Source organism: Carassius auratus, chromosome 43 (assembly GCF_003368295.1).
Source record: "Carassius auratus strain Wakin chromosome 43, ASM336829v1, whole genome shotgun sequence".
Classification (NCBI taxonomy): Eukaryota; Metazoa; Chordata; class Actinopteri; order Cypriniformes; family Cyprinidae; genus Carassius; species Carassius auratus.
In genome coordinates, this window is record NC_039285.1 from 11386365 (window position 1) to 11403205 (window position 16841).

Below are 16841 nucleotides of genomic sequence, written 5' to 3' on the forward strand. Positions count from 1 at the left end.
AGGAAGGAGATTTTCCAAATATTTTCCATGGTAGAGTTGCTAGTGCGCTCTTGATCTCCTGAGCCCAATCAGTCATGGAACAGAGAGCGCTTCACTGTCAGACTGAATCCAAGGCAGCCGTATACATACATTCGTCAGTTCTCTTCAGTCGAGTGGGATTGAAGCCAGGACCTTGTGATGCAGTAATGCTCTAAATAATTCTGACCTGTTGACGTGACAATGAGAGAAGAATTGTGATTATCTATCCACGATTATCTATCCACGTCTTGTGGAGATCAGAATGCTAAATGGCGCTTCAGATTTTAAACTTTCAGTTTGCGATAGGTTTGCACCTCTGAGATGCTCTCTAATCATTTATTCATCATTTACATTAAAGTAGGGGCCACAAAATCCCTTAATTCATCTAGCAAAATTTAATAAACCACCCAGTGGCCAGATACATAAACCGTTTAGACTGTTCTCAAAAAGTCAAAACAAAAAGTTATTATTTCATTGAAGACTTATTAATTAAGGTACAAAAAGGTAGATTGGTCTAATTTGATTCTGAAAAGTAAAAAATTAAGACTGAAGACTTTTCTCGGCTAACTGGTTAACACAGTAGGGGTGTAAGAAAATATTGATATACGTGAGTATCACAATATTTTGTTTGGCGATACAGTATCGATTCTCAAAAATGGAATATAGATTTTTTTTTAAATCATACTAGATTAATGGCAGTTGTTTTGTAATTTTGAGTCATCCCGGCCGCTAGATGGCAGTCTCCATCTCTGAATGACAGTCAAAGTGACAGAAAATACTAGCATTAGAGCATGCTACTGGTGTTAGCATTAATATCACTCCAAGTAATGGAGGCTGAAAGAATTGTCCCTGTTCCTGGTTCAGTGTACAAAGCTGAAGTGTGCTGTCATTTGGGCTTTGTAGTAACGTCCACCGTGGGACCATGATGAGGTCCCCGCCTCGGTCCCGCCACGTCCCGTGTGAAGAGGGGCTCGCGTGGGGCGGGTCAAGGTGGGCGGTAGGGTCGCTGTGCGGCGGAGCTGCAATAATTTTGGGGGTGTTTTGTGCAGTTGGGGCGGTGCTCGCGTTGCGGTTTCGGCAGTTACACATATAACATAAATACAAAGTGAAAAACCTGTGAAATCCACTTGAAAAGGTTCAACATCTGTATTTATTTTATTGTTTTACAATTGTTTTGTTTTCTTTAGGAATACTGTAAGCACTTTTTTATTTATATTAAGCAGATGTAATTTTTTGTTCAGATCAAAATGTTATGACATTGTATCTCACAATTGTAAACTGAAACAAAGCAGGTTCTAATATATATATACATACATACATACATATATATATATATATATATATATATATATATATATATATATATATATATTCCGTACATTACTTCCATATGTACATTAACTGACAGTCACCACTGATAAGTGACTACTAAACTTAATTTTCTGTTTAGTTGCTTTGCAGCAATTTGTATTGTAAAAAATGCTATATAAATAGATTTTAATTGAATTATGTTCTTAAAGACAGCTTTCCTAAAAATATATCCTTTTCCTAAAATAACTGATCCCAATATATTATCTTGCTGACAGTATCGAAATTTATCGCAACATATCATATCGCAACCCCTGTATCGTGATACATATTGTATCGCCAGATTCTTGGCAATACACAGCCTTAAGACAGAGTCTTAACATAGTGGCTATTTTTATGCAGCTGCCCCCAAAACTCCTTAGAAACCACCTGTTATTGCCTTAGCAACCACCTAGACCAGCCTAGCAATGTCTTAGCAACCACCCAGAGGTGCGTTTCCCAAAAGCAACTATGGTCCCATTGTTATCAATAGAGTTCAACAGAATTTGCCACCATATTTATGCCCCCAGGAACTTTATGCCTTTACCCAGGAACTAGGGACTTTGGCCTGGTCCTTGGTGTGTTTCCACCGCAGGAACCAGGAACTAAATAAAGTTCCGGGTAAAAAAATGCCCCTCAGAAAGTCCCTGCTGGCGAGGTAGTACTTTTTCTAAGTTCCGGAACTTTCGGGGGCGGGACCTGGGCGCTAAACATCCTGATTGGTTGAGTTCACGCAGCATTGGTTGAGTTCAACCACCATTTTTTCTGATAATTTAAAAAAATTTACTGTTATTGTGTCATGAAATGTAATTTTAAAAGTATTTCCAGGCGATAATGTAATGGTTTAAAACTAAAGGATGTGGTTTATTTAAAAAGACAGCGCCTATTTAAAAATGTTTTTCCGCCGATCTCGGAGACGGTGAGCTCCAGGCGTTCAGCGGGAGCTCAGTCCTCATGTATCCGCCAAGAGCAACTCGTCTAGACCTTCTGATATGTGCCGCTGGCTCTGATGTCTCTTTAGTGGTTAAATAAGATATAATTCATTTTGGGTAAATCTAACAGGTTATCTTTGGTCTGTATTCAATTTATCTATATGTTAAAATAAAAATAAAAAAGGCAAATTTATATAATATTTTGTTTCATTGTAATGGCTGTATATATACACACATATTCCTGAACTAAGTACATTCCTGCAGCTGTTATTATGCTTAAATGAAAACGAAAGGGGTGGTATTTGATATCCTATTTCATTTTAAATGTACAGTGAGGAAAATAGCAGTAGCCAAGGCGAGCTGACTGAAGTTATCAAGTACGCTGCTGCTTGCAGATTTACCAGATTTGCGTCGTCGCGGACCTCACACTCCCGAGTTGATACGTCTGAACTACCGAGGATGTACGTCCGAAATCAGCATACTACAGTATTGAGAAACACACGCAGACCTACGTCACCAGTCTATTTGCCTAATCTTCCTCGTACTTTACACAATGGTGGAAACGCAGAAAGCAACAGGTCTGGGAGGGGAAAAGTTCCAGGTACAAATGTTCCGGGTAATTTCAGTGGAAACGCGGCATAAGTTTAAAATACTTTTGAGAAACAGCATAACATCACCTTAATAACCACCTAACAACATATTAAAACCTCCCAGAACATCAAGTATAGCACCACATTAGCAACATTGTATAACTCAGTCTATCGAGGTCACTAACAACATTAACAAAATGGAACTTTGCAGTGAATATATCAGGGTCTTTAGTAACCATCAAGAACAGCATAGTAACAACCCAGAACATCCCAGAAACCACCTAGCAATGTCTTCACAACTATCCAGCTCTATCAAACAAAAGCATGCACCTATATCTCACCAAAACATCATAGCAACATGCTAAACAATTTAGAACACTTTGGCAACTGCATAGCAACACCCTGGCAACCAGTAGCACTGTAGCAGTGAGATTTGCATGGGCAAACATCACCCCCAAATTCTTTTTTGACATGATATGAATGAAAACTAGAATGAATGGATGGCTGAAGGTTTTAACAAATAAACTCAAAGCAAACCCAGCATTCTAGATCAAGTTTCTTTTGGGGCTTTGCGGGTGTGTGCTTTCACAGATGAGAAATTGAAACAAAATCCTCAACCCCCACCCAACCCCCCGTGTCCCCTAGTCACATCTGGAGTCAATCAACAACCCAAAAATAGAAAAGACACTGAGCGATAAGAAGCTGCTTTCCCTCACTGCCTCATAGATACATGTGTATCAAATTAGTGCCACTTCCTGTTTTAGAGATTTATTAACTGAAATATATATTTTGGTGCCAGGACTAATTCAAGGAGGTTTTGGAATGGTTTGTACAGTGAAGTTGGGTTATTGGCACTAGACAGGCATGAAGGTTTTATTACCGTCATGATGGTTTGCTTGGCTCAAAGCCACATAAGAAATCCGTAACCATAAATGTGTGTGAATGTGTTCATGTGTGTGTGCACCAGCCACCCAAGTGTGTTATTGTGGAGCACAGACTTATCAAATTCCACCATTTTAAAGAGAAGTCTGGTTGAATTCCCCCTGGTGTGAGACAGCAATCCTTGAACAGCAGAAAGAGAGATGGAAAGCTTGTGTGTGTGTGAAAGAAAGAGAGAGAAAGTGCATTGAACACTGCACGGTTGGAGATTGTTTAAAGCTGCTGAGTTCTGATGGTATTCAGAGGCCAGGGGCCTGATGTTGTGGCGCTGTTTTAAAGGTGATCATATCCTTTAGGGAAATCCTCTTGAAGCTGTTCCAGAACAAATCTGCCCTCAGAGCCAATAATTTTGTGAAAGCAGTGAAATTCGGTTCCTTTTTTGTCAGTCTAGCCAGGTGGGGTTATCTTCAGCCTGCAAACTGTTTTGTAATTTCCTCACTTGCTTGAGCATGTTCCTCTTAGCTTTTTTTGTGTTTTAGACAGCTCTAAGTACACCTTTACATCCCGTCTTACATTAACGCTATTAAGAAGACAGGCCCTGTGTTCATTCATATAATCTTGAGTTACAGGGAACACACATTTATGCTTACATTCTGCCCTAAACCACTCACAGCTTATTGTACCCTCACATCAAGCTTCAATTTGACGCGATTCATATTTCAAGAAATGCTGCTGTTTTGAATTTTATATTTTATATTCATCAAAGAATCCTAAAAAAATATATATATGGTATCATAGTAAAAATTATCAAACATAGAAAACGGTTACTTATCATTTTTACATGAATAGTTCACAGTCTTACCGTTTTACTGCATTTTTGATCAAATAAATGCAGTTTTGGTTAGCATAAGAAACTTATTTTAAAAAAAAATATTTAAAACTTTTTTTGAATAGTAGTGTATGTATAAATAGAATTAAAAATTGTCCCTGACCTCAGTGACATTTAACCAATAACTTACAAATAAAATAAATAGAAGTTTGATTTTTTTTTGTGAGAAGGGCACAAAAAAAACACCTCTTTTTATTATTATTAATATTCTTTATTTATTTATTTGTTAAAATATTTTTTACTAAATTAATCATATTTGTTTAATTTTAAATTCAAGTGCATTGCTGAGAATTTGGGATGGATCATATGCTTAATTGTTATAAATATATATATATATAAGCCACCAAAATTCCAGTAAAGTGCTAATTCGAAGTTCATGCAAACCAGGACCTGGTTTAGGCTAGATGTGGTGAGTTGTTCAGTCTCCTTGCTGTTTTGTTTATCTTCGCTATGATTGCGTTGCCAGTGTGGGCACGCAGTGTGCTGAGGCCAGTCTTATGGAATGTCACATCGAGCATGACGACAGAGAGGGTAGAGAGATAGAAAAGAAGTGATTGTTTTCAAGGTTTACAGAGTTTGTTAATGGGACTCATGAGGGCATTTATGGTGAGACACATATGGACTGTACTCTACTGTGAATCCAGGACTCGAGATGAAATCACTGCCTCACAGCTAGAACCAGAAAACAAGGAGATTTATTTGAGTTTACTGTAACTAAGACAAAAGTGTCTTTGAACAAAAGACACCACATACCTCTCACAGCTAAATAGAATACACAGAGAGAATGCAGCTTCATGGATAATGTCCATACACAATGACAACTTTATATATATATACATATATATATATATATATATATATATATATATATATATATATATATATATTTTTTTTTTTTTTTTTTTGTGAAAGACTTCTCATGCTCAGCAAGGCTGCATTAATTTGACTACAAAATATTGTGAAATATTAATACAGTTCCTGTGATGCAAAACTCTTCAGTGTCATATGGTCCTTCAGAAATAATACTTATAGGCTGATTTACTTCTCAATTATTATTGGTAATCAGTTATTAATATTGGTTCTTGTATGATAATGTCAAAATCAAAAAGTTTTTGCTGCTTAATTTTTTTTGTCAAAATCATGATAAAATGTTTGTTTGTTTTTTCAGCGTTTTTTGATGAATGTCCAAAAGAACAATTTATTTTAATATACATTTATATTTATTATAGATGCCTTACATACAATCAAATTGTGTATCACAGTTTTTTAAGTATTAGAAATATTAAGCTGCAAAAAAGTATTAGAAATATTAAGCTATAAAAAAAAAGAAAAGAAAGAAAACTTAATTATTCCTAACTTTTCCTTTGACTGGTAATTAAACCATTTTACTTAACATAATGTGCAATTTTTCCTAGAATGAGTAAAAAATCCATCGGGAATTGAATGGAATGTTTTAAAGACCAGATAGAAGTGGCAGTTATCTCTTTTAACATCCTATCTATGAAATCTGACTGTTTTGAGCAAAACAGGACATTCTTCACCTTACACCTCTTCCAATGAATTGAACCTTGAATGAGACAGCCTCTCCGACGCCGTCATGCTCAGAAAAACATCTCATATCTACTCATCGACTTTTCAGATGAGTAGGATGTGAGGGTTTATTCAGGAAACAGGTATTTGGCTGCATTAGCACCTGAGGTGGCAGAGCAGGTCGGGGAGATTTGTGTTTCGCTGAGAGCGCACTTAACATAAACACAACATAATTGATATCTTAATGGAGAAAATGCTGTCATGAAAAATCAATACGAGTTCATCATAAAAAGTTAATTTAATTTGCTGATGAAATGCCTTATGGGTAATGCTTCAGAGCCGAAATGGATTTCCCTCTCTCTTTAGGTTTATCGGCGGAATGTGTGCTGCAAGATCTGTTGAACGACATCCAAATGAATTCAGCAGACATTCGGTTTTCAGCTCAAAGAAAATTTTTGCAGTCAACCTCACTGACACCAATTAGAGTTGTATATAGATCACCGCCGACTGTTCTCAGATGCCCGGGATGAACCAGGTGCTTTGTTCCTTGCAGGCATTTTCTTTGATCTCTTTTGAAAAGTTTTTATGAGTAACTTGAAAGAGTTGATGAGTTTGTTATCATATGATTAAGTATAAGTTTTAATTGCTAACAATTTCATATATTTTTCAGTGTATGGAATGATATTCCGGACATTATTCAAAAGGAAAAATTTGTATTTGCAATTGGGTTTTCAATTTGTGGACGCAAAAAATGTGACATAATCTAAATGCAAATCGCGCATTACTGTTTGCATTTTCACTTTCGCGAATGCACAGTGAGTGCCAAATTTCAAATTGAAAAGCAAAGTCCATTTGCAAATGCAGTTATCATGTCTTACGAGCTATGAACCAGTGATATGTAAAAAGCAATATTAATTACCACATTTGCTTTTTCACTCTCGTAGCGATGGAACACTTTAATCCCAGTTTATACAAGGGCAAGATGAAAAAAAATAGTTCACCATTTGAACCTTTCTGAAAACAGGCAGTTCCCCTCAGAGACACATCTCAACCGACATCTCTATCCTTTAACACTTGAGAATGTATACAAGTATCACAAAGTATCTATTTTTATTCACAGACGCACTGTTTTCATAACAAAGGAGGCGTTGTGACAAGTTGAATGGGAATCCACTTGCAGGCTTTATTAGTAGAGGGTAGTCAAACAGGCTAGGTCAAACACCAGCGAAACAGCACGTACAAGGCAATCAAAAAGAGTAATTCACTAAATAAGCGAAGGTCAGGGCAGGCAGCAAACAATCATAAACAAATAAATAGTCCAATATCAAAATACTCCAAAAGAATTTTGGGAAATGGAGTCCGGGGTGAAGTGGCAAGAGTCTGGAATGGAGTGCCCCCTAGCGAAGCTCACAGGCACTCCAGCTAGAGAACATGACAGTTTTCCTTTGTTTTCTCTTTTTATTTAATTTTCACATTCCCCCTGTATTCTGTTCTTTTAGCATTATATTAAGGCCTTATGGCATGATGTTTCTTGGGGTGTAAAACAGTTCTAAGGAGTGGAATATAAAATCAGTCCACTCCAACTTTTTGCATGTACTGTATGTTTTACATAAACTTGCTTCGTGATACAGCAATTACTTTTCGCATTTAAGGCCTTTTTTGATGTCCTTGGTATGTCTTCAGTGACATGTGATCCCTATAGGTGAGACTGTCTTCAAAGGCCCCATCAAGACAGGCCATTTCAGATAAGGGTGATTATGGCAGCTCATCCCGAAATTAATTCCAAAGGCCAAATGTCCTGAGAACTGCCTCCACAACTACAAAGGAAGAAATGCATTGAAAACCTTCGCTGTTGATATCAAGTCATTCAGATTCAGATTAGTCACAGTGTCTGAGCACTGCAGCGCAGGATGTTTTGCTCTACAGCTAGGCAAGTTAAGATGGTATGAAATCAGCCGTGAGGACGTTCCACTCCAAACCGGTAATAAAGTGCAGCCAAGGTGTCGATTTAACTCATGCATTTAAATCATATAGATCTGATCCCTTTCAGATCTAAGCATTATCCTGGGAAGACACACACACACACACACACACACACACATAGTCCTATTTGTGCCTTACAGAGTTTCTAATACACATGCTTTATTCATTGGTCATAAAATAATAATCAAGGAATGAGCTGGAAATTGTAGCATTTATTGAGTTATTTTCCAGTTAGCCACATTTAGCGTCTCCATTAGCCGTAGGGATGATGTTCTCATCGCAGTTCTTCCCTCGTGTCGGAATATTAATCTAACCAGTAATTCCTTTGATAAAGTTATGCTTTCAAAATTCTTCATTCAAGGCTTGGGGGGGGGGATATTTTTGAATGCCAATGAAGCAGTGCTTCCTAAATTGTAATAAAACAAAGGAATGAAATGAGAAACTGATAGAAACCGTGCCAGTTTTGGGGTAGATGAGGTTTGTGTGCCTTTGTTAAGCAAAGGTGAGGGTGACCGTGTGTTTCATGGGCTTTTTGAGACAATGAAAACAATTCTTTTTGATTTATGGGTAGAGAGCGACGCTCTCCAGAGATGGTGGAGCAGAAAGGTCTCTCTAAAATTAGACTAGGTATTATGTGCTGTGTTATAGCTTTATCACACACCCTCACAGTGTGGAATAACTGTTAATCAAAGCGAGTGTCATGTCACACAGCCACGGCAGGTCTGCTCCACATACGCCGATGTGCATCCTGACCTGGTATGTTTGCATGTTTTGGGCAAGGAGGTTTTTAATACCTGGTGAGAGGAATATTCATTAGCTTACCAATTCATCTCATTGACAACTGTAATGTGCTGCTGCTGCTGCAAATATAAAAAAAAAGTATTTGGCATTACAAAGATCTTAAATACATGGTATACTTACTGCAGGTTTAATGCAGCTTATATATTCTGGTTTCCTTTTACGTATATTTTTGCATTTTTAATGTTATACATTTAGATACATTTTATATTATCTTATAGACGGTTTCAACAGCAACAACATGAATAAACGTTACCGCGCATGCGCGCTTTTGAGGACCTAACTTAACTTCCGGTAGACTTCCAAATAGAATCAAAAACAACAGCCAAGTCCCTCTAGAGTAGGGATGCACCGAATCCAGATTTTTGGGGTTCGGCCGAATACCGAATCCACTGTTTAAGATTCGGCCGAATCCGAAACCGAATACCGAATCCTACTCGCATCCTTATTCCATTAAAACAGTAAAACACATTAATGAAGTAAACAACGTCCACAGCAATGTATTTTTCATTTTATTTTATTTTATCTGTAAAAAAAAAAGAGAATGGGCAACATTATGCCAGGATGACAAGCGATAATTTTTTTTTGACAATTACCAAGCTTATACTTACCCAAGTAAACAACCAAAACCTTTCAATAAAAGTGCAGCAATGCAAAGAAAGGTGTTTTTCTTTTCTTTTTAAAAATCTGAATATGTTTGGTGACTTAACTGAAATTAATGTTATTGAACATTAACTCAATAAACATGTATAGCAGGCTGTTTAGTTTTCGTTTATAACAGAAGAATAGGCTACGATTAGAACAGTAGCCAAATATTACGAAAACTATTACGGAAGATCACACACATCTCCTTCATCATAATTAAATTAACGTAAAACCTCTAATCTTTCTCATGAAATGTGAAAAACAAGACGCTCTGCATTAACAGGTGACAGCCGGTTGCGAGGGTTGGAACGAATGTCCCCAGCAGTACTGAAAAGTCTTTCACTGGGCATAGATGTAGATTTTTGCCATTTTTGCCATGCAGCATTGGAAATCGCTGCTGGTTTGCCTTCCACCACTGAAGAGGATCCTCTCTAAGAGGAATCAAAGGCTCACCGAAAAAAACGCTTCTCTCCACGTCAGCACCCGATGTGACTGGCTGGCTCTGTATTGCTACGGTATAAGCCGCTCAAGATTCCTGAACAGTTTAGGTTAGAGCGAACTGTTGGGCCGTGTTCCTCCTCATATAAAAACCTTCACGCAATCAACGGCCGCTTGACGTTGACCAGTGTAGCACAAGCCTAGGGTTCGGTTCAGTTCGGTGAAAAAAAAAATAACTAAGATTCGTCCGAAACCGAACCCCGTCAAAAAGCCCAGTATTCGGCTGAATCCGAATCCTGGATTCGGTGGATCCCTACTCTAGAGTAGTAATTTTTTGATAACAAACAAAATATGTTTGCTGCGTGGATCAGGCGGACTTAATGAAAGTGCAAATTCATTCTTTGCCCAATCTGAAAAAAAATATATGATATTATATTTAGGGGTGTCCCTGACTAAGGATTTTCATAGTCAAATCGGAATTTTCGAATCTTGCCGATATTCGACTGATAATCGAATCAAATGTTTGGGGGAGGGGCAAAATACAATAACAAGAGTCAAGTCAGATATTCAACTAACATAATTACTGATGTTAACACACAGGGAAAATGTGTAATGAACACCTTGCAGATATAAACGGGGGAAATAATGTTTTATGTTTTGATTAACAGATATCTAACACTTAATGTCGGCGAAACGTTTTATTTTATTTTTTACAAAAGTGCTCTCATTATAATATTAGCCTAAAACGAAACGTTAGCAGTTAATGTTCTGCAGTTCTGTTATGAGCTGCGCATGCTGACGATGACCTGTAGAGTGACGCATTTGATAGAGTTTTTACTCAATGGGATTCAACTCATAATTTCATATAGAATACGCTTCGTTATCTATACAACATAACATTAATATTAAGACTTATAGGCTATTTGCAAAAAGGGCCCAAAATGCACATGAACATATCTGCGGGGCTCTGAATGCTAACTCCTTTAGTAGACGCGTTCTTCACGAAACAATGTGCAAAATCACAGCAGCTAAACTAATAGCATTTTAGTATAATGGTCTTCTCATTATAATAGTATGTATATAACAGTCACAGTCTTAATCCAGTCTCTGTGTCAGTTTGAGTCTTGGTAAAGTTTTAAATCCCTGCCGCCAAGATGCTCCTCTGTCGGTCACGGATTATGGAAAGTGGAAGATAAATCTAAAGGGGTGGTTAGATTTATTCTCACACTTTAAAATATTAATTTGAAGCTTCTTTATTTTCAGATTCTTACAGCTTTATCATAATAGGCTGTATATTAACTTATTGGGAGAAAACCAGTAGTTCTACTGTATGTGAAATCAGACATTTAAGCTCCCCCATATAGTCAAAATGGCATAATCAATAACTCCCCGCGAATGATTGAATGACTGTTAGATTGGTAGTCGAATCAGGCTCCTCGAATCGAAGCATCGATTCGTCGACTATTATATTATATTATATTATATTATATTATATTATATTATATTATATTATATTATATTATATTATATTATATTATAACAGGAATGCTGGAGCCTATTCAGCATCTTGGGTTGATTCAGTGTGTTAATTAATGTAAATCAAATATAGTCTATAGAATGCAGTTATATGCTCCTAAAAAAGGTTTATGTCTCATATTTATATCTTATGACATAAAAAATATATCACACAAGCAACGAGTGCATGATCACACAATGCGCTGCTTTTGTCCAAATGACAGAAGTGCAAATCTGATACTGATTTTGTATAACAGTTTTTTTTTTTGTTTTTTGTTTTTTTTGATAAATTATTATTATGATTTATTTTTCCGATGACTATCCCTTTAAAACCAATTAAAACCCATTAATAGCACAGCATAATTTATCCTTTTAAATCGCAGTATAAATGCATTAATGCCTCTGACCTGCAATAAACAGTCTGTAAATACCTATTCAGATGCAGCAGCCAAAAAAAAGAAGAAAAAAAAAGAGATGGAGCCTAAAAATGTGTGTAAAACTTCTATGTTGAGTCAAATAAAATATTTATTTCTAAAGCTACTTTTTGCAGTGTTTATTTAATAAATAAATAAACAGCTGTTGACCAATCAGAATCAAGAACTGGAACAGTTTTATAATGTCATTTCATATATCATATTCCTGGTTTGAGACCTTGGGGTTCATATTGACGACAGATATTGACCAGGGCAAACAACACTATCTTTCTAAAATCTCATTGGTTTTAGTGTGTGTATAGCTGCACACTCTTTTAATCTGTTGACATGACTGCCTTGTTCTACACGGTAGTGAGCTGGGGCTCTTGGTGTAACAATGCAGATGAACGAACTCATCAAGAAAGCAGGCTTTTTCATCAGAGAAGAACGGAAGCATCTGGAGGTTGTAGAGGAGAGGAGACTGCACTCTCCACCCCTTCTATGACATGGCTGTAGAAATGAACAGCACGTTCTGAAGTAGGCTGATTCAGCTGTGCAACTGAAAGCACTACAGGAAGCCAATCATGTCTACTGCCTAGGGTGGCCATATGTGCCGTTCATACGGGACACGTCCCAGCCAGGATTTTAATACGGCCTAAAATATCAAGGTTTTGGCTATTTGCACTGTGCAGGTTGATCATTGTGTAACATTCATGAGAGCTATAAAGAGCAGAGCAGACGGCTCCTTATGCCTTGAATCGCTTTCACGTGTTTGTTCATTCGTTTGACTTGAAGCATTGTGGTGCACTTTGTTTTGTTTTTTTTCTGAGCAGAGCATATTGCCACCCTACTGCTGCCATAATCAACAACCATGTGCAGTGACACCATTGACCTTTAGTGTACAATCAGAAGTTCTTGGGCACAACATTAAAAATCATGCAACATTGTTGCAAACCCCTCAGTGAGCTCCCATAGAACATCCTATCTTCACCTTGGTGACCTCCTAGAACACAGCACACTAGCAATGCCTTTGTAACCACCCAGAATATCATGACAACCACCTAGCAACAACACCCTAGCAACTGCCCTTTCAGCAACCCAGAGCACCATAATAACCACCTAGCAACATCTTTACAAACCTGTTGCTGCTTCCCAATTCACATATGTATAAATAGTATTTGAAAAGAATTGGCATGTCCCAAATCATAGTAGGTTGAAATGAGTGTTAAAAAACTACAAACAAGGTGGATATGTGAGATGATGTAAAGTGGAGAAAGGGGTTTGAGTGAAAAAATAATCAATGTATATCCAGTCTGAAAAAATTATTATTTAATATTATCTGCATTACATTTCATCTGCAGCAAATTTTATACACATATGTTTGGTCATTAACTTTTAAATGCATCATTATGCATTCACACGAGTAGAGTTCTCGGCATGAAGGGTCCACGATTTGCAGATCAACCTGCAACTTCATTTCTCTCTAATATGGTAGGAAAGCAAGTTATACGCAATGTGAATTATGTTAATGTGACAAGACAATTGACAGGGCGGTTTAAATGGTGACAGAATGCACGAAACTAAGCAACAGAGTTGTCTGTTAAAGACACAGTTATGACAAAGTAGTATGTCCCAAAGTTTGCCTACTATTCTGCTAAACACTCAAAAGTATGTACTTCTCCTTCACAAAGAATATATAGTACAAGTAGGCTAATTGGGACGCAGCATGGGTGAACACCTAAAGAACACCCTAACATCACCTAGGCAACCTCCCAGAATACCCTAGCAGCAGACTAGCAATGCCTTGGTAACCACCCAGAGCACCTTACAGCAACTACCTTACTTAGCTATTTCCTAGTAACCACTCACAGTATTGTAACAGTTACCTAGTAACAACACCCTAGCAACACTCCTAACAACCACCTAAGACACCCCAGCAACCACCCAGAGCACTGTGCCAACCACCTAGCAACTCCCCTAGAAACCACCTAGCCATATCTTAGCAAAGCCTGAGTGAGCACCCTATAATTACCTTAGTGACCTCCCAGAATACCCTAGCAGCAAACTAGCAATGCCTTAGTGACCACCCACGACACCATAGCAGCCACCTAGCAACATCATTGCAAAGCCTGTGACCACCCATTGAAAATAAGCTTGTAATGCACTAGCAACCACCTAGAACATCCTTTCAACTTCCTAGCAGAGCCCTAGCAAATACCAGCATAGCAACCACATAGCAACACGAATGTAAATCATCTTGATCTCTGGTACAACATATGCGAACAAACACGCAGACTGATGCTGTAATTGAGAGAGTCTCCTGCTATCTGTCAGTGTGCTATGAGGGGCTTGTGATATAGAGATATAGGCATTTTTCAGATTTTAAATGCATGTGTACTGAATCTGTGGATGTGAAACTCCTTCTATGCTCGTTGATGGCCATATTCCTCTTGTTTCATTGCCTGTTTAAAACAAAAAGCTCTTTTCTTATTTCTTTATTGCTCAGATTCACAGTCTTCATGTTATTGCCGATTTCCCTCATTTTAATAGTCTGTGGAGTGAACTGTAGCAGTGTGCTCTGGAGTTCTCATTAAATGAATACTGATGAATGAAGTTTTATCACACTAATCATTACTGTTCTTCTGTCGGTGTGAACGTTCTCACAAGCCTGCCGCAAAAATGTAAACTCACACCACAAATTTGCTCTAAATAGTGAGCTTGTTAAAATTTCTCAGCTTTTGGTGTTAATGCTACACGTTCTTTCGAACTTTCATTCAAGTTGTGAAGTACACCGAAGTTAATGTAGTTTAATGAAGACTGTTTTCTCATGAAATGCCTTGCGTCTGTGCTTGACTGATTGCAGATCCAGAATGCCGATGATGTTCTGATCACACCCTTGGAGAGATTCCGGAAAGAGCAGATTGGAGCAGCCAAGGCAAGTCATCCTATTACACTTCAGAAAATAATCAAATTACCCTGGTATTTAAACTCTGTACCAACATTACTAAAATATGCTACTGATTTATGCTTGTGTGTGTTTTTGGAAATGTGTTTGCATTTAGACTGTACAAAATCTTGTTTGGAATATATTCTGTGAAAATCTGCTGCTGGGTTATTTATAATTGAAATGATCCCTTATAAGGGTTTTGCTTTTAGCATGTGTTGAAGGACAGAAGATAGTAATATTTTATGAATGTTTAGCCATTACAAGAGTGTCTTTATACCTAAAAAGTACCTAAAAGTGCCTACGGTAATACCATGTTTACCCTGCCATGATTAGTCAAAGTATCTTGGAATACCAAGTAGTATTGTATATGAATATAATTCTGTCATTGAGACCAATTTCATAATCAAAATAAACTGTAATGGATAAAATCCCGCCCAACGTGTCTTTTCTAACTGAAAGTCTAGTTTTACTCAATGTCATCACAGAAGTAAAATGGGTTTTGAATGTTGTTTTATGGATTTTATTGTTTTATTTTAAATGGAAACTGCAGTTCTAATTCTAATTATTGGAGAGCTCTGTTTCCCCCACCCTGGGTTGCCAGATGTAACAAGGAACAAGCTCAAATGACATGTTAGACAACAAACCTTACACTGTAAGTTGAAGAGGTGTTTTAGTATTCCTGTGCTCATAGAGCTTTTTAGATGGATGCCAAGACTTTTTAATTAGGTAGAATTTGCGATCTCTGACCCAGTTCTTTTGCTGGCTTCCTTTGGTGTCCAATACTATTGGGTAAAATGGTAGTGGACGGAGTCACACAGACCAACACAAAAACAGACATTCCGACACAGAACTCATATTTCAAAGCAAAATAACTGGCTGGAGCATTGTTTGTTGGAGAATAGTATATGAACTTAGCATGTTTCATAAATATCTGCAAATAATATGGTATTGTATGATCAAAAAATTACATAAACTTTTAAAATAGTGATTAAGCAAGATACTGTGCAGTAAAACATAAATAAACCATCTTCCTAAACATTTCTAATGTATGTTTTAATGCAAATACTCTGTACTTTGGTGGTACCATGGTAAAATTATGAAAACACATTAGAAATACTTTGATGTGCACAAATACAAAGTTACTTCAAAGAATACATGGCATGGCAAACATAAATTCTGTTGACGTATTTTTAGTTAGTGGTATGAAGGCACTCTCCTAATGGATAAACATTCATAAAATATTATCTTCAGGTATTCAATAATAATACATTCGAATCATGCTAACATCAAAAACCTTAAATGGAATATTTTCAATCCTAAATAACACAGTGGCAGATTTTGGCAGAATATAGTTCAAACAAAGCTTGTCCACAGTCTGAAACACGTTTCCAAATACACACACACATGGCAGCATCACTGTAAGGTAGAAACTAATTATACATTCAAATAAGCAGCATCAAAATGCCCAGCAGTTTGAGGCCCTTGGGGTCTGAAAGATCACAAACACACACACACACACACACACACACACACATTCAATCACACATATGAACAACTACACTCAGCCCTAAATAAATATATACCTACACACTCGAACACACATGCTGAGTGTCTTCCTTGAGGCGAGTGTTAGGTTCAGCCATCTGTATATAACCCAAGACCTCTGATTTATATTCCCACCTCAAAGCAATTTAGAAAAACAGTTTGTTCTGTTTCTTCTTGTTATTCCAGACAGACTGGATGATGATGTTTTGATGATTTGATGTTTTGATGATTTGATGATTTGGCTTATTCCTTTCTCCTGTACTATAAACAGTCCTAATGTTGAGAATGGATGAAACACTAGCCATGGAGTCAGGAGCCTTACTAAAGGATTATGAGAATGTGGAGGATCTGCCAGCTGCCAGACCTCCTCCT

At 37.3% G+C, this 16841-nt stretch overlaps 1 protein-coding gene across 4 annotated transcripts in view; it reads left to right on the forward strand.

The window, feature by feature from the left end:
• Positions 1-16841, forward strand: part of arhgap42b (Rho GTPase activating protein 42b) — a 99096-nt gene that overhangs the window by 39627 nt on the left and 42628 nt on the right. For all 4 annotated transcript variants that reach the window (XM_026231044.1, XM_026231045.1, XM_026231046.1 and 1 more), the window contains exon 4: positions 14841-14912. In XM_026231044.1, coding sequence (XP_026086829.1) covers positions 14841-14912 — 72 coding nt within the window. The remainder of the gene's footprint in view (positions 1-14840; positions 14913-16841) is intronic.